Source organism: Lotus japonicus, chromosome 3 (genome assembly GCF_012489685.1).
Source record: "Lotus japonicus ecotype B-129 chromosome 3, LjGifu_v1.2".
NCBI lineage: Eukaryota > Viridiplantae > Streptophyta > Magnoliopsida > Fabales > Fabaceae > Lotus > Lotus japonicus.
In genome coordinates, this window is record NC_080043.1 from 9634260 (window position 1) to 9658408 (window position 24149).

The 24149-nt window shown below is 35.4% G+C and overlaps 2 protein-coding genes across 3 annotated transcripts; one reads left to right on the forward strand and one right to left on the reverse strand.

Moving 5' to 3' along the window:
* The first annotated feature begins 2006 nt into the window (after window positions 1–2006).
* Window positions 2007–10755, forward strand: LOC130748107 (RPM1-interacting protein 4). The gene is made up of 4 exons (XM_057601252.1): window positions 2007–2184; window positions 9339–9869; window positions 9985–10170; window positions 10375–10755. The coding sequence occupies exons 1-4, from the start codon at window positions 2179–2181 to the stop codon at window positions 10402–10404; spliced, it is 753 nt and encodes a 250-aa protein (XP_057457235.1). The 5' UTR covers window positions 2007–2178; the 3' UTR covers window positions 10405–10755.
* Window positions 10756–14253: 3498 nt separating this feature from the next.
* Window positions 14254–23400, reverse strand: LOC130742469 (uncharacterized). Of its 2 annotated transcripts, XR_009021159.1 has the most exons (9): window positions 23219–23400; window positions 22689–22743; window positions 22170–22328; window positions 22020–22083; window positions 20877–20969; window positions 20672–20741; window positions 16156–16229; window positions 15911–16000; window positions 14254–15690 (listed from the first exon to the last, which is right to left on the reverse strand). XR_009021159.1 is itself a non-coding variant. In XM_057594577.1 (3 exons), the coding sequence occupies exon 1, from the start codon at window positions 17528–17530 to the stop codon at window positions 16517–16519; it is 1014 nt and encodes a 337-aa protein (XP_057450560.1). In that variant the 5' UTR covers window positions 17531–17829; the 3' UTR covers window positions 14255–15690; window positions 15911–16000; window positions 16156–16516. The 2 variants fall into 2 exon arrangements, 1 of the variants encoding a protein (XP_057450560.1); XM_057594577.1 differs by lacking the exons at window positions 20672–20741; window positions 20877–20969; window positions 22020–22083; ... (1 more) ...; window positions 22689–22743; window positions 23219–23400 and having other exon boundaries at window positions 14255–15690; window positions 16156–17829.
* Between the last annotated feature and the right edge of the window lie 749 nt (window positions 23401–24149).

Here is a 24149-nt window from a genome sequence, read left to right on the forward strand (position 1 = left end):
AGTTCAAGGATCAACCTTAAAAAATTATAGTTTATTTTTCTGATGTGAAAAAAATTAAAAAAATTAAATATTAAATATTTTTGTTTGAATTAAATAATTAAAAGCATAAATAGCCAAGTTGGTAAGTTGGTTGGTAGTTAACATTATGTTTCATAAGTAAGTCAGTTTCATAAGTAATTAGAGGTTCGAATCTCAACTTTTGTAAATATAAAAAACCCATTAATCATTTTTTTCCGTACATTCATTAATCAGTTTGTTACTACTTAATGCGCTAATAGTGAGACGACGGAGAATTAATCTCCGAGTTAGCAAGTAGTCACATAATAGTAAAAAAAGAAAAGACTTAATTCCACTTTTGGTCCCCCAACTTTGGCCTTCCTGTGAAAATCGTCCCCAAACTTCAAAATTAGCAAAAAACGACCATAAAGTTTACACCCGGTTGCAAAATTGGTCTGCCGTTACATTTCTGTGAGAAAACTAACGTTTTCTGGGTAAATTCATAGAGTTTTCATCATCTTCAACAATCTTCATCATCAATTCATCATCAAAAACCCAGAAAATCCCAAAATTAAAAATTATCTCAATTTTTTTTTGAAGAACTAGATCCAATCCTTCTCCACCCAAAACACCGTAAAAACCCAGAACATTGAAACCCAATTTATGAATCAACTCCTTAATCTATTGACCCTCATTTAAATCACAACAAAGAAATGAAGGATCATGAAAGAGGAACTTGATGCTGGATATGCAATGAGAAGGCTTGATAGAACAAAATTTGGTAGAAAGGGGCGCAGGATTCCAAATCCATGATCCTTATAACCTTCAGTCTTGCTTACTTCAAGTCACAAATCTAAAAACGATGATAACCCCTTTGAGGTTCCAGATCTAGGCGGGTGAAGAACAACCCCAATTCCTAGCATCCCTCAAAAACTAAGCAAACCCATGAACCAAGCACCCTTCTCCCCCCGTAAAATTGAAGAGAAATGGAAAAGTAGAAAAGAGGATGAACCTAGGAAAATCTAGTACACTATTATGCAAACCCAGACCCAATCTCTGTCTCAGACTCAAATATAACCAGTGCTAAAGAGGTGGGGTTGAGGGTGTTGGTGATGGAGAAGGATCTCGATTCTTGCGTTTTTCGGTTGAGGGTGTTGGTGATGGAGAAGGATCTCGATTCTTGCGTTTTTCTGGTTCGATGGAGGAGAAAGACTATTGTTTTGGAGGAGAAGGATCTCGATTCATGTGTTTTGCTGGTTTGTTGGAGGGGAAAGACTAATGTTTTGTTGGCTTGTTGTTGATTTTATGAGTTTGTTCTTATTTTTTCTGGAAAACAATTGAAGAAGATGAAGAACATCATATATTTTATGGGTTTTGTTCTTTACGCGATTTGGGGTTGCTGGGTTTCGGAAGATAAAGAAGAAGATGTGGGAGGAAGATGAACGCGAGAAGAGAAGATGAATGTGTGAGGAGAAGAAGAACGGAGAAGAGAAGAGAAGAGGAAGATGAACGCGATTGAGGAACAGAGGGGAGAGGAAGAAGAAGATAAGCAGAGGAGATGGAGAGAGGAGAAGCTGTGATGAAACCTAATCTTCCACTCCCTCTTACAATTTTGATCCGGTAACGAGGAAGACGAAGATATGAATTTTTTATTTTTTCTTTATTTTTAATTCATTTTTAACTTATGGTTACTAGGAAGATGAAGATCTGAAGAGCTTCCACTATTTTTTTCTCAATTTTATTTTTTATTATTTTTTAATTCATTTTTAACGGAATATTCTGTTAATTTTTAGACGGAATTTAACGGAAAACCAATTTTGCAACCGGGTGTAAACTTCAGGGACTTTTTTTGCTAATTTTGAAGTTTGAGGACGATATTCGCAGGAAGGCCAAAGTTGGGGACCAAAAGTGCAATTAAGCCAAAAGAAAAAAAACAATAAATAATTACTGAAAAAATAATTGTCAAACGTTACCGGTGGCGCCAGTCAACGGTTGATAAACCTCTTTCTAAAGCTCTTCCTCTCTCTTTCTCTCTCTCTGCTGGGTCTTTGAATTCTGTGGAGGAGCTTCTTGGGTTCTCTGAGTTTCTACCTCAACTGGGTCCGATCCAAAAAAGCTAAAATCTTTTTTGGAAAAATTCTCTTTTCATTTTCTGGGTGTTTTCCAAAAGCTCAGAACGAAATGGCAGTAAGTTTTTTTTTTTCTTTTTCTATTTTTTTTTGTATTTTAATGTCTATGATTGCTAAGAAAATTGTGTAGAAAAGTACAGTAAAACCCTTTTCAATCTCTTGCATTATATTGTATGTTTTGCTATGTTTTTTGGTGGAGATTTCTTTTCCCTTTTCACTTGTTATCTCTTTTGTTCATCTTCTACAGCTTTGATGTAGTTGACCATAAATTTTTTGGTCAACTTGTTACATCTCTGTACCAGAATTGACCATTGAATGCTAAATTTTCCTGCTATAATTAAATTAGAAACAATTTAGCTCAACCTTGTGAATAGTGGTTTGATTATTTATCATAAATTTCTGAATTTATTTTAGCTAAGGTGTGGATTGAGCAACTTGTTAATAATTAAGTAATAATTATTCTTGTTGGATGTTAGTGACTTGTTGATTTAATTTTTCGTCGAGTCAAAATATGACAAAACAAGCAGTTAGTTGGGTTGCAAGTTGCAAGTATGAGTTTGTTCTGTTATTATAATCCAATGTTTGAGTTGAAGGAGTAGCTTCGATGAGCTGTAATGTTCACATTGGATTTTGCTGGACAGCATGTTCTGTTTATAATGTTTGCATTTGATTTTATGTGTTATTGGAGAGGAACAAAAGGCCAGCAATGTTCAATGGTAGTGAATGTTGGACAATAAAGTGCGAACTAGAGTAAACAAGTCTGATGACTGATTGTGCCATAGATAGCTCAAAGTACTGTGTCAAAGATCAATCCTAATTGGTAGTCATTAATCATAACCGGTAATTGCATTTTGCTTTATAAATTTAAACTTGAGAGACGAGTTTCTCAAAGATCAATATGCACACAATGAAGAGTTGGGTCACTTCTATTACTAACAGTAAACAGTGCTGCTTTTACTCTGTAGAGTGATGGGGAAACAAGTCAGACGAGTAGTGAATGAGTAGAAAAATTAATTATTGTTCTAGAATAGCAATGAACAACAGTTACTAGTTGTTCGAGAGAACCAATACTCTCCTAGAATTCCCTGATTACCATCTAGATACCCTCCCTAATCCTTCTCCTTTGTATTTATAGCCTTATCTCACTTAATCTCTTAATAACTCCCTTTCACTAACTAACCATAACAACTATTGCCTAGTTAGTTACAATGACATTCTCTCCTTATGAGGTTTAATTCCTGTCAAAGGCAAGCAACTATAAACAGGCAATTAGAATAAGCACATTTTTGTGGATCGTGGAGGTCAAAAACTTTATATTCACTGGAATGCCCGTATCCGCATCATAGGATATTTACACGATGGTTAGGTCAATTCGTTAATTTAAATTTTCAAAAGATGGCCGAACAATAGACCTTGGATTGGCTCTCATACCATATTAGAATTCGGGCTAGGCCTAGCTTTACCCTACAAGCTAGCTTAGAGTTGAGGATTGCTCTACCATTTATAAGTGCTTCATTACCCACATCTCTAGTCATTACCGTGACTTTTGGTTTATAACTTTTTATCAAGGAGCCAAGTCTTAACGTCCCTGTTTGAGTCTAGTTAAGGGAGAGAGAGTTTTTATTTGAGGGTTTAACAATCATTCTCTTCCCTAGGGACAACTTGAGGAGATATTTCTAAAGTTACAGGTGTTATTTCCTCTATGTGGTACATTGCTAATAGCTTTGATACAGGTGAGAGTATCACATGGCAGCTGACATATATTCGAATACAAAATATAAGTGAAAGTTTTAAGATACAGGCTGTACTGATGGTTTAAATATGTATCCGTTAACATGAATTGTAGGGAGCCAAGCTTGTTTGCAATAAGTTGAAGCATACATCATAAATCCGAAGTGATTGATTAACAGATGATGGAGGTATGCTCAATTGTATCAGTCTTTTAACCATAGGGAGGGGCTGTCTAGTGATCCGAAATTCTGAATGACTGCAAGGGCTTCATTTTTCCTTGGAAAAACATGAAATTATTTTGGTGATTAGCATGAGATGGTCAGAAATAGGTAAATAGTTATGGCAAAAAAAGGGTGAATGGATGAGCAAACATAAGTTGTAGAGGATTCAAAAACCAATTCCTGAATGCAATTTCATCTTATGAGTTTTAGAGGAGATGTATTTTAAGAATTGGATATTATATTTTGTTGAGTATGGTTGCAAGGTTGTAATTTTTCTTATTTGAAAGCAAATGCATTTAAATTGTGTATATTAAGTGTTAAAAGATATCCCAGAGAGGGTGGGAGGAGGGGATTGAGGACAGAGTATGGAGAATGATGGTTAGTGACAGGTTAATGTATGTAAGTGAAGCAGACAGCCTGCATTGATCTTTGAGAATATAGCCACATAATTTGGCATATAAGCCCTTATAACTTATGAGAAGATATCTATTTTGTTAAATATGTCAATTCTATTGTAAGCATTTTATGGAATCATAAGAACAACATGAAAGAAAAAGAGTTTTGATTTGAGCTGAGAATTGGGTATGGACGAATGGTGATGATCTTCATTTGATGACTGAATGCTGATTATCTCCTTAACTGTGGCCGGAAGCAATAGAGTAGGGGTGTTCTACTCGTGAAATTGTGCAAGCAAGAGCTGAAGGAGTGGAGGGTGAATTTTCGAATATCACACCTCTGGTCTAGCCTTGCCTTTATAGAGGCCTTTGTAATTGTACCTTACTAGGAGTATCGCTCATTGGCATGTTAAAGCTGGTGAGCTAAGAGGCCGTAGGGTATTTCAAGAAGGGGAAGGGGGTTAAACCCTGATAAGTTGGTTGGATACTTGCCATATTGGGGCTTAGGCTGGTATTCTGTCCCAAAGTGTATAAGTAGAATTTGGAAGAGACTAAGGCCAATAGTTTGTTGGATAAGGATCATACTGTGTTAAAGTAATCAACCAAAAGGATCCCACTACGAGTTACTCCTTTTTAGATATGTGTTAAGATATAGTTTCTTGATTCTTGAAATAATTCTATTTGGACATAGTTTGTTGAGATAACTCTGTTAGGATTGCTTGATATCTTATATTTTTCTTGTTTATTTCCCTATTTAGTTTGACTAGAACTAAGAAACCTTGTATATAAATATTTTAGTTCTGAATCATGTTAATATTATCAATCAATTATTCAGAATACTTCCAGTTTCAAGAACTATATAGTAAATTTGTTACAAAATTATTCCCGTTTTTAATTACATATCTTTCCTTCCTACTCCCATCCACTTATATTAATAACATCCAAGAAAACCTTAAGCTGGGAGCATTCCATCAAGATCAATTTAGACACAAGACTCAGGCCTTATTGTTTAATGATAAGGACATATTTCAGATCTTGACAATTATATAAATTTGGTACCCTGGGTAAACTAAAGTTCTCCCTCGGTCTTTTATTTGAGTTATTGATCTAGTTTACTCGATATATTTAGCAAATTGACCTAAAATTTGAGATCTAACTTAGAGCTCTCCCTACTAGGCATAGAATTCTGTTGCAGTGGTGCCAATGACAGAGAGGTCTTGCAGTACTTGCAAAGGCAATTCAACTTTTAATTTAGGTTGGGAGTCCAGACTCTGAGAGTGTTAGGTACCAGAAGAGATTTAGAGGAACAAGGTAACAGAGAAAGGCAGAATACTAGAATTGTATTATGAACAAGAATGGAATGTTAAAAGAAATACTGGCTCTCTAGAGGCCAGGTCTCTCCTTTACACAGAATGATTCTAACAGAACTCCTCTAACTGATCAACAGCTCTTCAGTCTTCCCTTATAGGGAAGGTTGTTATGATCTCTAACAGTCACTAGCTACTAACTACCCTTAAGGACATGCGAAAATACCTTCCAACTGAATCAGTTAATGACTCTAGACTCCTTTGCTCCTTCTCTGATTAAATTCTCAACTAGAGGCTTACAAATAGTCCTATCAATGACAGAGAGGTCTTGCAGTACTTGCAAAGGCAATTCAACTTTTAATTTAGGTTGGGAGTCCAGACTCTGAGAGTGTTAGGTACCAGAAGAGATTTAGAGGAACAGGTAACAGAGAAAGGTAGAATACTAGAATTGTATTATGAACAAGAATGGAATGTTAAAAGTGATACTGGCTCTCTAGAGGCCAGGTCTCTCCTTTACACAGAATGATTCTAACAGAATTCCTCTAACTGATCAACAGCTCTTCAGTCTTCCCTTATAGGGAAGGTTGTTATGATCTCTAACAGTCACTAGCTACTAACTACCCTTAAGGACATGCGAAAATACCTTCCAACCGAATCAGTTAATGACGCTAGACTCCTTTGCTCCTTCTCTGATTAAAATACAAATAGTCCTATCTATCCCGCCCCCCCCCCCCCCCCCCCCCCCCCGTAGAAGGGCCTTCTTGTCCTCAAGGTGGAATGAAGGAAAAACTGTATTGATAGTTTGAGCAGAGTCCCAACTACAGAGAAAGGTAGAATTGTATTATGAACAAGTATGAAATGTTACAAGTGATACTGTCTATCGAGAGGTCAGGTCTATCCTTTACACAGGACGATTCTAACCGAATGCCTCTAACTGATCAACAGCTCTTCCCTTATAGGGAAGGTTGTTATGATCTCTAACAGCCACTAACTACTAACTACCCTTAAGCACATGTGACAATACCTTCCACCCCAATCAGTTACTAACTCCTTTGCTCCTTTGCTGCTACACTTTCTTAACTAGTGGTTTACAAATAGTCCTATCAGAGAGTGATAGCTTTTAGAGTTAGAGTTGTCTGTACCTGGTGTCTGGTGATTGAGAATAAGCCTCCTTATATAGATGGTTACCTAATATTAGGAGACACAGTTACCTTGTCACTTGAAATAGGAAATGTCCAGATTATGTTAGAATATTGTTTTTGTGGAGGAATGATATACAGGATCTGATATCGATGCTGAGATTTCTAAGATATGTATGCTTGCTGAGATAACCAGAGCTGATGTGGATCCGGGTTATGGGCCTAGCCGAATATGTAGTGGTTTAGATGGCTATTATTCAGGTCTAGAACATCTAGGTTATTGCAAGTTACAAGGACGAGACCGAGTAAAACTTCACCTCCTGAAGTATAAAGTTATCAACTTCTTTGGTTTGACTTCTCATGTTGATGTATATTTATGATGCTCAGTTGCATGAACAAACTGGATAGTTATCTGTATTTTCTTTCTCAGAAATCTACAGAACTGGAGAGTTCATTTCAGTAGATGAGAAAGAAGTTATAAGTAGCAATATTTGTTGCAGTTTGCATCGCTTAATTTGAGAAATTCTATATTTTTATGTATAACTAAATATATTGTTTACTCTAGGATATTTATCCCTTTTTGCGTCATTTTGGTTCTCCTCATTTTTTTTTCTTTATTCTTTTGAGTAAAACTGTTACCTGCAATCTCATATAGACTTAGACTGACTTTGATGGAATACAAAATCTTCCACTGTCAATCTATCATCTTACATGTGCAGTGAAATAAATCCCCATGTACATAAAGTATGTCCTAGATGTTATAAAGAAAGGTTTCTTCAAAAAGCATACCAGCAACAAAGATGTGAAGAACATGCTGTAAATAAGTTGTCATTTGAGATATGAGGAAATTTTTCTTAAGAACTAGGAATTTTTTTATATTTTTGATAATAGTAGGAAGAGCATCACCCTGTTCATATTTTTATACAACAGGCCACACCACAAGTTTGTATAGCTAGTTAATAGATATGATGCTTAATGTTTGATGATATATTATAAGGAGGAAAGAAAGTTTGCACACACAAGCACATGAAAGTTATTGATGCACATTCATTGGGTAAAAGTGTCTAGATAAACAACATAAGCCATGTACATGTACATATGTTGAATGATATGAAAGTGTCTCCCTTTCTCAGCCAATGATTTCGTGCATACTAAAATATTATTTATGCACATAGCTATGTACAATGTACCATGTTTTGATAAGATTATGAACCTAAAACTCTTGAATTGTTTGCAACAAAATTTCTCACCAGAAACTAATACAAAATCATGTTTGAACCAAAATGGCCTAAGTTGAAATCCCAAATATTTGTGGATTCCATCAAGGGTGGTAGCACAACACTACATATATTTCCCATTGCATAGCCTCTCACCACTAGTTGACTCCTAGTTTCTTTTGCATTTTAATGTAGTTTGAGACAACCTCATATATATGAGTTGTATCATTTGCGATGAATAAATTAGGCTTCGAATTTCATCCGGGATGGATTTTAAACCCTCATCGCTATTTACAAATTTGACTTACTATTTGAAAATGTGTGCAAGTTTTGGGATGTGGACGAAGGGGCATTTGGATTTTAATATTTTTCTTGCAGGACAGGTTTGTACTTTAAATACTAAGGGTGTGGGGTGGGGTCTGATTGAGTAAAATCCCTTCCCTACTGGCCCCATTTCCAATCCCGCAATTTGAAAAACAGGCACCTGTTGGCATTGGTTTTACCTAGAGAGCTATATTAATTGCACTCCTGCACAGATGCATATATAGATTTGGATTATAAAATTGCCATAAGATCTGCGTGTTCTCATTAGAGCTAATCTTGTAATGGGTCAAATATGGTATTCTGGTTATTGTGTCTAAGAACCAAGTGGAGAGGTATATCTGATCCTAGGCATGATGAGTGGTGTTTCTGCTCCTTGTACTGCAGCGGATTTCGGAATGCAGTACTGGGATGCTAGTGTGTAAGGGAGATGCCAATTTTATCCCTGTATTTATATACGATATTGCTTACTTGGAGAGCAGTCCTTTAGGCTTTGATCCCTTAGGATGAAGAAGGATCTTGGAAGTTATATTCCTTTATCCCTTGATACTGGAGGTTTGTTGTAATCTTCACAGCTTCTAAAATGTGTAGCAATTATCTGGTAGGGCTGAGATAATCGATGATCGAATCTGGGTCCTGAGGCCATGTTGGGCCAAAATTTGAACTCCAATATGGAAGTAAATCTCCATAAAGTTGCAAAATATAATCCGTAATGCAAGAAAACAGGAGCAATGCTGTTTTACTTTCTTGTTATTTCTGTTATTAATAACTCTGGTTCTGGAATGTGAGTTTTGATAGCATATTCTTTAGTGTTTGAAACTTGTATTCTGGTATCTATGAACTAAACATAACGGACACTTTTCCATGTCTTAATTTGACAGCAACGTTCTCATGTACCAAAGTTTGGCAATTGGGATGGTGAAGATAATGTTCCTTATACAGCATATTTTGACAAGGCCCGGAAAGATCGAACTGGAACAAAGATGATAAACCCAAATGACCCTGAGGAAAATTCAGATTTAGTTCTTGATAATAACCTCCCTCCTTCCAAATCCAAACCCGGAGTGGATTCAGAGGATCCATCTGGAAAGGGATCAGCGCGATCAACATATGAGTCTCATAGGAGCATGGAAGATGGTGATCCAAAACAATTCGTTGACTCTCCCGCTCGTCAGGCCAATGATTCCGCACCTCGCTATGGAGGCCAGGGAGTAGGTTCTGCTGATAACCGTAAAAGACCTTCGAGACAAAGTACTGGGTCTGAGTACAGCATTGAGCGTTCACCCCTTCATCGCCAAGCTAAAACCCCTGGCAGGGACAGCCCCTCATGGGAAGGAAAGAGTTCCTACGACAGCAACCATGGTACACCCGGAAGATCCCGGTTAAGACCAGTTAATCGAGGGGATGAAACAGTTAGTTTTCTTTTTCTTCTATGCATATAATATTATTAAGGATTATTGGATAATGGAATCTTTATGAGATTTTCTTTCAAAAACGTATTATGATTTTAGCATTCTGATGTTGCAGCCTGAGAAAGGTGCTGCTGTTCCGAAGTTTGGTGAGTGGGACGTGAGTAACCCTGCATCAGCTGATGGCTTCACTCATATTTTCAACAAAGTGAGGGAGGAGAGACAAGGCGGGGCTGGAAATGCGCTGGGCACACCTGAGAGACCCCATGTCATCAGGAGCCAACCTAGTAATGATAAAGTCCAGGTATACCTGCAATGACCCTGTTTGGATGCGGACCAAAGAGCACTTGTGTGAGCCTATCTAGTCCATCTATTTTTAGTAGAGATGTTCTGATAAGTGCTCTTTGGTCCATATCCAAACAAGCTGAATGTTTGTTTAACATTGTGATCATAGATCTGTATTTTGGAGTTTTCACTTTACTGATGCTTTGTACTTCTTGCTTCTCAGTGTTGCTGCTTTGGGTTTAGCAAGAAATGATCTCTTGGAAATTTGAATTGCATTGTGAACTGAAAAATGAGGTAAAAATAGTGTTGTGAATGGTAATCACGTGTGTAGCACTTGTAAATATCCATGAGGGAAGACATCATTGAAGTGCATTTGTTGTAACTACGTTATTTCGCCTTTAATCTTTCTTTTGAATGTTCAGCAAAGACATTTTGCATGCAAGACTGAATTTTCTTTCTTGTTATCTTTTTCTTTTTCTGGCCTCTTGTTGTGTCTGTTATGCTTTTACGATTCAAATTAACTGTATTTATATAAAGAGAGATTGGTTATATAATTCTTTTCCAATGAGTTGATGGGTTGTGGATCAAGTTCTATTGTGTTCAAGTTGTATCATGGTCTGTTTAAGTAGGTGTTATAATTTCATAATTCTATTTGAATTTGCCACTTTTTGTTAACTTTTTATGCTGCACCTTTTTTCCCTTCAACTTCTCCCTTCATCCTCTTTTCTTATGCAGCCCTTTCAGAGTGTTCATTAGGTTGTGCTGGCATTCCATGAAGAAAGTTTCATGGTAGTGCGTTTGTTTGAGATATAAAAACATAATTTTTAGCTCTCCCTTTGAAAAATTATTTTTGAGAAATTTTTATGAAAAGCATAAGCTCATTTAAGCTTTGGGTACACTAAAAACCCACTTTTTAATTTCTCTCTTATCTATCCACCTTTATTTTAGAAGCTTGGTTACAATGATAGTGGATTGACCTTTTAACATTGTGTAAAATCACATGGTCAAGAATTCTTCTTGTTTTCTAAATTATGTTTGGGTTGAAGAGGTTCCGTCGGATTTTTCTCTTGTTTAGAATGATGTAATTGCCTCTGTGGCTCTCTACTTTTCTCTTAATATAAGGCAATTTTTTAAATAAAAAACATGACCTTTTTATTATTTTATATTTTTTGAATTGACCTTTTATTAGATATGATATGCTCTTTCCGTCCCTAAACATACTTATGTACCTTTATATAATACCTCTTACTAGATTTAAGAAATATTTATTATCTTTTTTTAAGTATACCCCTTAATTTAATTATTATACTTTATAAATCTCAAATTTTAATTATGACTAATAATTAATGCCTTTTCCACACTATTCAATACATTAATTGATGCCTTGATGGTACGTATATGAAGATTGTATAGACTTTTGTAAAACTAATACATTAATTAACATCACTACATATTTTGTTAATAAGCGTAATTATCTTAAAAGAATTTTATAATTAGGGAGGAAGGTAGCTAGTATTAATTTAAATAAGGAATCAATAACTCAAAGCAATAAAAACATATCATATTCATTAAATAGACTGACGCAGGGACGCCCTTAAACGTGGAGAATCAGGATGCTAATTGCCTTCAAATAATAATATATGCTCTTCTTCTAATATCTTCAACAACTGAGATCCAACTTTCTACAATTAATTTATCAACTCTTCCTTCTGGAATTGGAACAATAGCCCCATGCGTTCAAGTATATGGCGTTGTCATTGTTCATGTGACCGAACACAACCAACGTATTTATTGATAATTTGATATGTTCATCCCATCTATTGTATATTTGTATATAAGAAATTAATGATAAGTGTTAATGATGCTCCGGATCTCATTTTTTAAATCGCTATCATCTCCCACCAATCCTGAGTCTTTAACCCTTCATCCTACCCAACTTTTATGCCTCTGAAGGATAACTCAAATTGTAAGAGCTAACATAAGGGTTCGGTGAGATGAAGGGTGAAGGGTTCATGGTTCGGACCCTGATGATGACTAATTTACTAACATTACTAACAACTAACATTTACCTATAAAAAAAGTATATGACGTTATCATTGTTCATGTGACCGAACACAACCAACGCATTTATTGATAATTTGATATGGTCATCCCATTGTATTTGTATATAAGAAATTAATTATAAGTGTTAATGATGCTCGTGTTTTCATTTTTGAAATCGCTATCATCTCCATTGGAAGCTTTCCGTTTCTTTATAGCCACTTCACTACCATAGAGCAACGTTCTTTTAGAGACTTCACCAAAACTACCTTGTCCAAGCTTAGCATTACAAAGGCCATCATATTATCAATGTCTACTAATTAATGTATAGTCTTTCTTCTGTAGAATCTTTGATCTGGTACGACATCTTCAATTCGTTGCTTATTTTTTCTAAGCATCTCAAAATCTCCTGGACCTGTAATTCGCTTGGCTCTAAAGCAGCGAATTATGAGACATATCAAGAATACTGGAATTGCTCCACCTATAAAACCTGTTCGAAAATATGATTATAGAATTAATTAGCATTTGATGTATTTTTAAGTATCATATCACACACACACATATTAGCTAAGAAACAACATTCCTACATAATATAAAGATTGAATAATTTAAAGTTATAAATGATAATATAATAAGAAAATCTAATTTGTCTATTTTTACTAAAATCTAATGCTTAGCAATAACCTTTGCAGTTGAAGACTTTCTGCCATCCACTTCTTAGCTCACATCTGTAGTTACGCACTAACCAAAAGTAATGAAGCAACATTCCATGAACTACAAGAAGTTTTTCATATCAATCTCCAATAATATATATTACTTGCATACTTTTATTCAATAGTGGATTTCTTAGCAATCTTCTAAAAGTTTTAGTTAGTTTTAATTTATCATCAATTACTACATTACTTAATTTAAATTTATCAATAAATTATAAACATTTTTTCTTCTTTGTAAAAAAAACTATTCTTCGTGAATTATATAACCAAAATTAAAGATATTCTCATTAAGAAGAAGTCATACTAATTTGATTGTTATCTTACTATCATGTTATAAAATTGTTATAATATTAATTCATGACTAGTGTACCAACAACATAACATAGGTATTAACATTTATACTTTTATGTAGTTGTAGTTAGATCCTTATGCAAACATTTATGGCAATGTCGAGCTTAAAATCAAATGATAGAGGAAAATCAAATGATAAAGGAAACAATATGAAAATTCAAGTCAAATCTCTATAATGAATGAAAGACCGAAACATATGATGTAAGTAGTGGGAAATTGAAGACTAAATTGACATGTCAGATAAACAATAAACATTTATACAGATTTATGTAATTTTATATAATATAAATGAGGAAACCGTGAAAAAAAGTAATATAAAAGGGAATTAGGTATATTACCTATAATAAAAAATGGTTCTTGATCTTTGACTCCATTTATTTCCTGGAACAACAAATTTTGAAATGAACATTAGAGATATTGTATTTCATTTTAACAGATTGCAAAACGATGATTGATGCAAGGAAGGCTGGAGCCTTTTGAAATAATAGGGGGGTGTAGAGACTCCTATAAGAAGATTGGAGGGGAGGTGAATGCAAGTTTTTCAAATAGTAAGGGTAGCATTTTTAGTAAATTGATAACATATAAAATCAGGAGAAAAAAGAATACATACTCGTAATAATAAATATTCTTCATCTTTAGAAGTGAAGTTGAAGAAAGACAGATCTAAAGTGGCGAGCGTCATTCAAATCCAATATATCCAAGGGTGCAATTGTTAAAATTTGAGACTCCTGGATAATATTGAGGACACGGAATTTGCGAGATATGATGTTTATGGTGATCATATCATTTTCACAATTGATCTTGAATGCCGGGTTCCTACAATAATCGGGTTGACTGTTGTTCCAAAAGGGGTCAGCTACAATGTCTTTTGACATATTGTTACATGTGAAAGGTGCATAATCACCAAAATCATCTGCCACAATTAGTGGAAATAAGAAAAATGCTATCATAGTAATGCAGAAACATTTGATAAGAGAGAAGGGTCAGTGTGGGGTGATTCTTGCAGAAACAGGTTGTAGAAAGGGGATTTTAAAGGTATTGAGAGAAGTTGTTGAGGGAACTCCGGTTGAACGGGTCCTGTACCGCATATTACCCATCTATCATCTATGACACTTTCAATCAATAACGTGGTGAAAACCATAATAGCTCCTATTTTATAGTAAATTTGTGTGATTTATTGATCTTCAAATACGCTTTGATTAATTCTCTGGGTATCACTATTATAGCTCCTACTATTTATATCCAACTTATTCTGACCGTTTCTAACAACCATAATACTACTATATAATTTGATGTGGCAGAGGTTTTTTTATCTATGCCCTTAATGATTGACCTTTTCAACACTTTTACTTAACTAACCATAATTCAAAATGATGAAATTGGAGGGCTATAAACAGAACCATGATGTGTATAAGAACTCCCGTCAAAAAAAAATGATGTGTATACGAACAACTCAGTTACCAAAATCATACTCCTCTTTCTTCTGTTTTGCCTAAGCAATATAAGGAGCCATATCCTGAAAGATATTCAAGGAATTTACAATGAACCACAAATCAGCTATGATAACAACTAAAGCTAGGTTTAATCATTCTTTTCAGAGAAATAAACTAAAGAGCAAACTAGCTACTCATTGCATAAGACATTGATTTCAATTTGGCACTGCAAGCTTAGCATTAACAAACCTAATTGTATTTCACAGTAAATTACGACGGATGAGAACTCAAAACACCTTCCATATATTCGAAGAAAAAAAAATGACAATGAAACTAGATCACATCACTTATAGAAGCTATAGACTTGTTGATTGGTTTCTCCTTGAACTGCTCTCTGAACTCTGACCTGCAACCACCACAAACACACGCAGCAACCACCACAAACAGAACAAGAAACGCAATCACGCGGTAAAAAAACAGATTCAAAAGAGAGAATAGCCAGAGAAAAACAGATTCGTTTAAAAAAGAGAGCACATTGATATTCAAGTTTAGATCTGTTCAAATGAAAAATGTAAATTGGTCAAACAAAGAACATCTTGTGCTCTAAAAAAATGTCACACAGCAAGAGATTAAAATTGAATAATATTTGAACCATTCACTTGTACAAAGGTCAGTTTTATAATAACTCTAAATGTCTTCTTTAAAACTAACTTCCTCAGGCATTCATTGTAGAACTCATACACTTAAGCAATCGGATAATAGGAAAACAGATAGAAAGACAAATCAAAATGGCAAAAGCAAATTTCTCGGTGGAACCGACTTGCTGAATTGGGAAAAAAATCCAGAATAACACAAGAAGAAAACTGAATGGAGAGAAAACGAAGTGAATGAGGTAGCAAACAAGAGAAAACGTTACCAGAAATAAATTCTGATTCTAAGCAAGAAATCGTTACCAGAAACCATTGAGATATTAGAATGTGCAACTCCACACTCCATATTTCTCTGAAATAAGGAATCGAAGTAGAGCAGTGAGAATAAGCCAATGGCAACTTTTGCATGAAGTCATGAACATTATTTAACAACTTTTTTCATTTTATAAGCTAATTCTGTTATTGTAGAGACTCATAATGGGATCAGTAGTCACAAGCTCAAAAGGATGAAATTTCCCAAATCTATGAAACCTAAACTGAGCCATAATAGAAGATGAGAAAAAGAAAATTACCTTGGGAGATTTCCTTCAGATGAAAGAGTGTGGGTGAAGAGCTTTGAAGAGGAAGTACGCGAACCAGAGAACTTCGAGATATAACTGTTGCTGAAACGATTGCAAAGGACTAAAATTACAATTGCAGCATCAAAACACAATGTAAAAAAGATAAACTAAGAGACTCTTAGTAGTAAGGGAAAGAAATCAGAATCATGATGAGTAATCGTCCAATGGAAAATCCAAATCAAAGTGTTTAAGCTTACATCAAATCTAGAGTGTGACTCTAAGGGTTTGAGTGGCGAACCATGGGGACAATGATGCAGAGATCGGAATGATACTGTCGGCGGCGGCAGAGATCATATGTGATACCATTAGCAGAGGGAATGTAGCAATTAATAGAATTGAGCAAAACTTATAAGAGTAATGCAATAGTAGAAAACTCAGGTGACAAACTTTGTCGAAATGATAGATGGAATGTAGCAATTAATTGACTTCAAATTGACAAATTACAATGAGGTTCAGATTGTACACAATTCAATTCCATCACACAAATGAATTTACAATTTTCTAAGATAACAAATGAATCTCTCTATTCAGCAACTCCTACAGACTCATCTAAATCTGTCACCATGTGACAGTAGCTAGGATTTTAGAACTAGACCAATATCTTCCATCACTCTGTTGTACCATCATTCTAGCAACTTCCCTTTCCTTCTTCCTTTGCAAGCCAAATAAGCTACTCTGTGAGACCAAGATAGTATCCAAAAAATGTTGCTTTGATTTGGGAACAACTCTAGCCTTTTTAGAGGAAGCTTGACTCCTCAGGTTCTCTTCATTACCAGATTGCAACGCTGATGATAATTTCCTTTTCGTTCCCGCCAACGAACCACCACGATCTCTAGCGACGACCACGGTTTGCAAAGGCTTTCGTTCTGGTTTCAGAACTAGACCAATATCTTCCATCAGTGCATTGGAAATTCTGCTATCCGCGAGTGAATAGCCGCACAACTTCTCTAGCTCCTTAAAAGAATTCAAATTTTCATCAAGAAAAACTGTTCGCTTCGTCTGTTGTACCCTCATTCTAGCAGCTCCCCTTTCCTCCTTAGGCTTCCGTTTTGGTTTTTGTTGCTCTGCCTTTTCTCTCTCAGTCTCAGCTGCACAGAGATTCTCCATAGATTTCCACTTGAACTCAAAAAGATCACTCAATTTCTCTGCAATTCGGTGAATTTCATGGTTGGCAGGATAGTACAACATAGCATTACAAAACAAGATTCTGACATCACCAGCGAACTGATCAGGGTTTGCGTAGAAACCCTTGTCCAGTTTGTGCAACACGGTCTCAAAGTCCATCAACGGCTTAGATGAAAGATGGCAATCTGCAGCAAAACCCTTTCCATTCTTGAAAGCCCGCCCATCACGGTGTTCCATTAGCTTCTGTAGAGCAACAAAGCATCGCTTCTTCTTGAGAGGATCGATCGTTTCCACCGTTCTTGCAAGTCCCTTGACGGCGGCGGTGGTTTCTTGAGTGGGCACCACGGTGGTTGTTCTCGCCTTGGTGGCGGAGTTGATCGCGAACAACATAGCAGAGGAATAAACCCTCTTGGATTTGCAATTCCCTGCCATTGCTAGCTTCGGCATGCAAGAATTCCTAATCGAAGGAACAAGAACAAGTGAACAACCTTGTCTTGTCACTCACGTCAAGTCTCACGAATGAACTCACTCAGTTAAGAATGTTTCGTTGGATAAACGCAGTTAATAATGTTTGTTTTGTTTCTGTGAGATTGTGAACGAAAGTAACTTAGATTTTGTTACCGTTGGCCACCGCACCTCACGCGCCAAAGCGCGCCTAGGGTTTCTACATTGACACGTCTTGGCTAGTTGACAACTGTGAGTTTTCTTTTGGATTAAAAACGAATAGAGAAATTAAGAATTTGAAATTATTTTGAAGAATTTAAAATGCTTGAGGATTTTAATTCAATCAATTTAATTTGATGAATTTCTAAATTCTCTTGTTTGGGTAAGGTAATTTTTTTTTCGAATGGTAAACACTTCTGTACAGTAACTAGATTTCTTTCATTTATTTTGATGAATTAATGATTATTTTTCATTTAAAGCATTTTTTTTATTATTTGAATAAAGTTATTAAATTTTGATGATTTAATGATTACTTTTCATTTACAAAATTTAAATATTTTACAATAATAATTTTTTTTGGTTAAAAAATTGATTACATAAATAAATTTATAAAAAATTAGGTTTATTATGTTTTTTGTCCATGTATAATGAGCAATGTTATTATGTTTTTTGTCCATGTATAATGAGCAATGTTACCATCCCTCAGCTACTTCACACCCTTGTTCCTCATCACCATCCATTTCCTCATTCCAAACCAAACTTATTTCTCCATATTCTTCACCATCACCATCATAACAATTACAACCACGTTCTAAAAAATCTCACTCAAATTCCCCTTCAGAAACCACAAATGATCAGCAAAGTTAATGTGAATATTTTTATTACTGGTATGGGCATTTAGCCAGGATCTAAAGGTGTGGTAGCTATCAGCGAGTAAGGAATTAAGACTCAGGATCACACATACTTGCATCCAAAGGATTAAGCTTAAATAAATGTGCAATTTGGGATAATGGAATATCTTAATGAGGTTTTGTAAAATATAATGGGATTATGATTTACTGCCTGAATCTAAAAATTGTGAAGCATTATTTGAGAAAAGTTTTAATTGACCCGTAAAAGTAATGCTAGGTTCTAGTTGGTATCAAAGATTCAATAGCAACACCAGCTGACATTCTGGAGAAATGTTACATAATGCCCAGGTTAGTCGGCATGAAGCCCACAAATTTCCTTACTTCCATCCTGAAAACACACTTGCTCAGGTTGAGGCACATGTAGTATTTCCTGGGCGCTTGAAAAACTTCTCCAAGATCAACTAGGAGGTCTTGCTAGTCTTATGTTTTGACAATCATATCGTCCATGTATACCTTGATGTTGCGGCCTATTTTCTGTTTGAAGACTTCAGTCATCATTCTCTGGTAAGTAGACACGACATTCTTGAGTCCAACGACATTACATTGTGATAATAGATGACGTCTTCAACAATGAAGACAATCTTATATTGGCCTTCCCTGCACATGGGGATTTGGTTGTAGCTGGAATACGCCTCCATGAACAAGAGGGTGAGGTACCTTGAAGAATTATCTACATAACTATTGCATTAGCAATTCTTGTCTCGATCACGATGGGGTCGTCATTTTTATGCTTGTTACGCCTACAATGGTTGTTGTTATACGTGAGGAGCACGCCAGGGGGATTGTCACTCTCAGTCATGGGTTGAATTATCAAGAAAAGAGATATTTGTATCATCTCACTGAGGGAATTCTTCTGGGATATAGCCGGAGAGTATTCTCCCACCAATCCGCCCGCAATGACTAGTATCTCATGCACTAGGAATGTCTAGACTTCTAATCCTTCCTTGTGGGTCGGGTGGCCTAGAAGGACGAGGGTTTCACTGTTTGTTGCACACCTTGCAGTCGTGGCTTGAATCATATTGATCGTCATGGAGACTGAGAGGTTCTCCCTCCACGAGAAGGAATGCAGTTCCTGGGTTGCCTTCTCGTGTTTGCCATAGTAGAGATGGATAGGAATACAATTTATCAATTCCCCACAAATGGTGTCAATGATCTGTAAGGGACTACTGAACCTGAGTAAAGACGTTTGGCAATGCGTAAGGGTTACTTCGTTGAACTTCTCCGTGGAAGGTCTTTGTCTTCTTGTATCCAGCGATCAAGTGGGAAAAAGAGGTTAGTGCCTATAAACTATAAAGCACTCTGATGCTGAAGTCAGCAAAGATGACGGAGAAATAACGTAGGGACATGTTATTTAATTTTGTAACTAAAAATGACTACTCTGGTGGTTAACTGAACTGAGGATTAGGGGATTTCACGGTGGTTATAACCACCATTAAAAATGACTAGTGGCGGTTCCTATACTGTCGGTGAATTTGGCACCACAAAGTGTTCTAACATCAGTTGTTTCCAACTGCCATTAGAATAGATGAATGATTCATGGCGATTTCAACCGCCACTAAGTTGACATACTACTCTGCCTTACAAATATAAGTCAACTGCCAAAATTCAAAAAACATTTTTCTACTAATGAATGATTAACAGCGGTTACCTAAAATATAAGTTGACATATGACTCTGGCTTGGAAATATATTTTCTTTACACACTACGTAGCAGCTGTTGAAATAGACTGATTAATTATATCATTGGAAACCTAAATTGTTATAACTGAAAGTACGATATTAAAAACTATCATATAGACCCTCTTAAATTGAAGAAAATCAAGGTGATATAAGACAACGAGCGAAGAATCAGCAGATAAAGGGCTGTAAAACAATTTCTATTAGGGGACAGAACAATAAACTCAGTCCATTTAGCTATTCCTCAAAGAACAAAAACTTTTTCACCTTATTAGTTAACCAGGTATGCCAACTCCATTAGAGATCAAAACAAGATCTAAAAGAACCAAATGTAAGTAAAAGCTACACAGACTTAATTATGAAAAAATATATACATCTTAGTGTTGTTTTCAATGATTGTTACTCTTCATGCTCTACAGGATTCAACACTCAAATCAAGAAAACAAACTTCACATGAAAAATCTCAGACATAAATGGACAGGCTTTAGAACATCAAAATCTTAAGTAATTGATGTTCAATGGGATACAAGACAGTTTTTTTAAAAATTGAGACATACCTTTTAGAGCCCCCTTATACCATCGTAGCGATTCTCTAGCAGTTCAACGTCTCAGATATGCCTTCACATTCTGCATCAAAATTTACTTGCTAATCAGTTTTCTTTCTTCAAATCTAAAAATTAACTATTAATGGTTTGACAGTATTCTTAAGAAGCAGACCCATAAAACTTGAAGATTCACTAACAGCTACACAAAAGCCTATACCTTTTACCCTGTAGAGGAGTCTGAGATACACTAACAGCTTCTTCTTGGCCAGGAGAAGCACCCATGTTTTGCTCAGAAAGTTTCTGCTCAAGTCTGCCAATTTGTATTGCACAATATCAATCTTAAAAATGTGAGGCAGCAATATGCATGCATAAGATAAAGAAACTGACAAATTTACCTTTACTTAAAAAGACTATTAATAGGCTTTAGCATTGCTACCTAAGAGAGTTGCATACAATGATCAACTTAGAAGGTGTATTGACTTAAGAACATAAATAGCTGAATGTAATAAAATGCCTTCTCAAAAGTAAGCAAAGAGGAAATGCCTTCTCTTCAGCTAATATTCAAATTATACCAATATAGATCAAGCTATAGGCAGAGATGAAATGGAGAAATCTCACACTTAAAGAGAAAAAAAAAAAATACTAAAAGAGACACTTTATTCGTAAAGGATTTCTATAGCAAAAATATGGAAAAAAATTAAATTTAAAAGGAACCCATATTTTTAGTATATAAGTGAAAAAGATTATATGTTGTGATCAAGGCCAGATTCTTATTCTTTTCCTTCGGAGTTCGTGAGCGTGTTGAGTAAGAAACATTTTAGTTGATTGACTTATTACATCGAAAGAAGAAAATGTTCAAGACCTAAATCTAGCACTTGCAAAATATTTAAGTTAACAGGTTAGATAACCCTTAAACTTAGACTCCTAGACTCAAACAGTTCACCACCACACAGATTTAAATGAGTAGCTTCTTCCCATTATGAACATTCACTTTGCTTGAAGTTGGTCTATAATATAATTCAATACCACAAATACAGGTGGAACACTAAAATTGGAGTAGCAGAAAGAAAAACTTGGATGTATAAATATTAAACCTGCTCTGTAAATCAGATTTTAAACTTCATCATATAACAACACCAAATAACACATGAAGCTAGGAAGTATCAATGCCAAAAGTAGCAAGGAATCATAGTTCTTATCACCATAAATCAAACACCTTATCACTCTAATTTCACCCCATATTGCTGTAGGTTTAAGCAAATAAAAGAATATCAAAATAAAACATTTTACATTAAAGAGCTTAATTAGAAAAAAAATGGATAATGGTATCAATACACAAGAAGCAAGAGATAAAAAATACCTGAGATCTAACAATGACAACAACTTTTTCCAAAACCAGTGTGAGATGGTTGGAAAGATTGAAACTGCCAGTGAACCAACTTGTCAGAAAATGACTTGAGAAGGAAGAGTGAGTTGTTTTGTAAGAACCCCTTTGACTCGGGTTGCATACCTCAGTGCAGAGGAGAACTGAAGCAGACCTCACATGCAGATGGACAGTAGACAATCAAGTTACCCTTAATATCATCAAGCTCATGACAGATTATATTCTGGGGAAATATCCCTGGTGGTAAACTGTACTTGCGGGGGGATCTGGAAGGCTTTTCAGTGGCTTGCCAGAGGGAAAGCATTGAAAGAAAAGAAGAAAAAAGTGCTATAAGTTGAATGCAGTGCTTTATAAATTGGGCAGCATACTTAAAGATAAGTGAGAGTGAAACTAGTGTCAAAATAGATAGCTACTGCAACAACTTTCAATTTGTTGGTGATGGGGCTAAGGCTAACTACACAACACTGAAAATTAGAATATGGATGTGTGCACAATGTTATAAGTAGCATCAATATTCCAAGTTGTTCACAGAATCCTCACTCCAGCCATACCCTAAAGTTGATTTGGTTTACTTTATTTGATGAAGCAAATCATAGGAAGCATGCATAAACTCATATGAACTTTGTAGGTTAAATGCTTTCATACCTTTTAGCTTGTTGAAAATCCATTTTGCCTTTTCGTCGACCGTATTTGACAAAATCTGCAAAAGACCACCTTATGTCACAACAAAAGGCAGTGGTATCACTTAAATATCTCACTTAAATATGGTTTTTATATGAATGCACAATTTTATCCAGCTTCATACTTTGACAAATTTGCAAAATCCTATTGATTTGAAGCTGACACCCAACTTGATATTGAAATTTGAAAGTACATAACACCATATAATGTATCTACTTGATTTTACACATCACACAATTATGTGCACAACTAAGGACAGATCACTAAGCTACATATGACACATATAAGCACCAATCTTAAAAATTATGAGCAATTCTAAAATTCCAGGATTTGTTCATGTTAAAATTGAAGCCAAATGAGGCTTTGCCACTCACAAGAAATCTACAGGCAATTTCAGTGTATGTTTATGGGATTTGCATCATAAGTTATAACACTCTCACTTGCACATCACAATCACATGTTGATTGAAACTCCATTGGTAGCTTGATACTTACCTCTTAATTGGCAGCAAAAGCATGCGAGCAATGACGGTGGTGTGCGAGCAGCGACGGTGGAGTGCGAGCAATGACGACGGTGGTGTCTGACTATGGCGCATTCTCTTGATGCGCGTTGGTGAAAGCGAACATGCAGTGGTTTGTTGAAGCAGATTTTCAGAAATTGATTTGGGAATATAGGAAGGAATTTGGAGGGAGAAGTTCTTTCTTAAAAAAATTTGTAAATAACTATATTTTCTTAAGAAGCTTTTCTTGGGTACAGTTTTTCTAAAAAAATCCTTATAATTTGAGCGAGTTTTGAAAACCGTCAATTGCTAGAAAATTATCTGAAAACCGTCTTCAGACTATTAAAAATAAATTGAACCCATCCTTCCGACCACCTTAGCTCCGGCCACCGTGCTTACGTGTGTGTGTGTTTGCGCATCACAAATATTCATTTCACAGTCTGTCTTGAGATGTATATTCTCAAAATGATGCTTGATTTCCTATTTTAACAAATAAGATTATATCATATTAATTAAAATATACATAAATATATAATAATTATAATATTATGAGTCATATTGATATGGCACCATCTCATGAATGAAAATTAAACATCATTACAGAGAATCTTAATTGCTTGTCTTTGAGGCAGAGATTGTATGGGTTGTAAATGCTTGAAATTTTACACTCATACCTTCTTCTAAAAAATGAACTACCTCTATATAAAGACAATTCAAGCATCTACGACCCCTACAATCTCTGCCTCAAAACAAGACAATTGACTCTCTGGTGCCTTTAAAGAAAAAAAATTCTTTGTAATGGTGTCTAATTTTCATTCATGAGATTGTTGTCATATAATTATATAATTCATAATATTATAATTGTCTAACTTGTGAGAATTGATCAGGTATGCATGTTTATCCAATTAATATTGTAGAAGAATCAA

Excerpts from the sequence above, each read along its gene's own strand:
- LOC130742469 (XM_057594577.1), bottom strand. The coding sequence starts at position 17,530 with ATGCCGAAGCTAGCAATGGCAGGGAATTGCAAATCCAAGAGGGTTTAT.
- LOC130748107 (XM_057601252.1), top strand. Across the intron at positions 9,870-9,984 it reads TTAATCGAGGGGATGAAACA|CCTGAGAAAGGTGCTGCTGT; the intron begins GTTAGTTTTCTT and ends CTGATGTTGCAG. Across the intron at positions 10,171-10,374 it reads CTAGTAATGATAAAGTCCAG|TGTTGCTGCTTTGGGTTTAG; the intron begins GTATACCTGCAA and ends CTTGCTTCTCAG.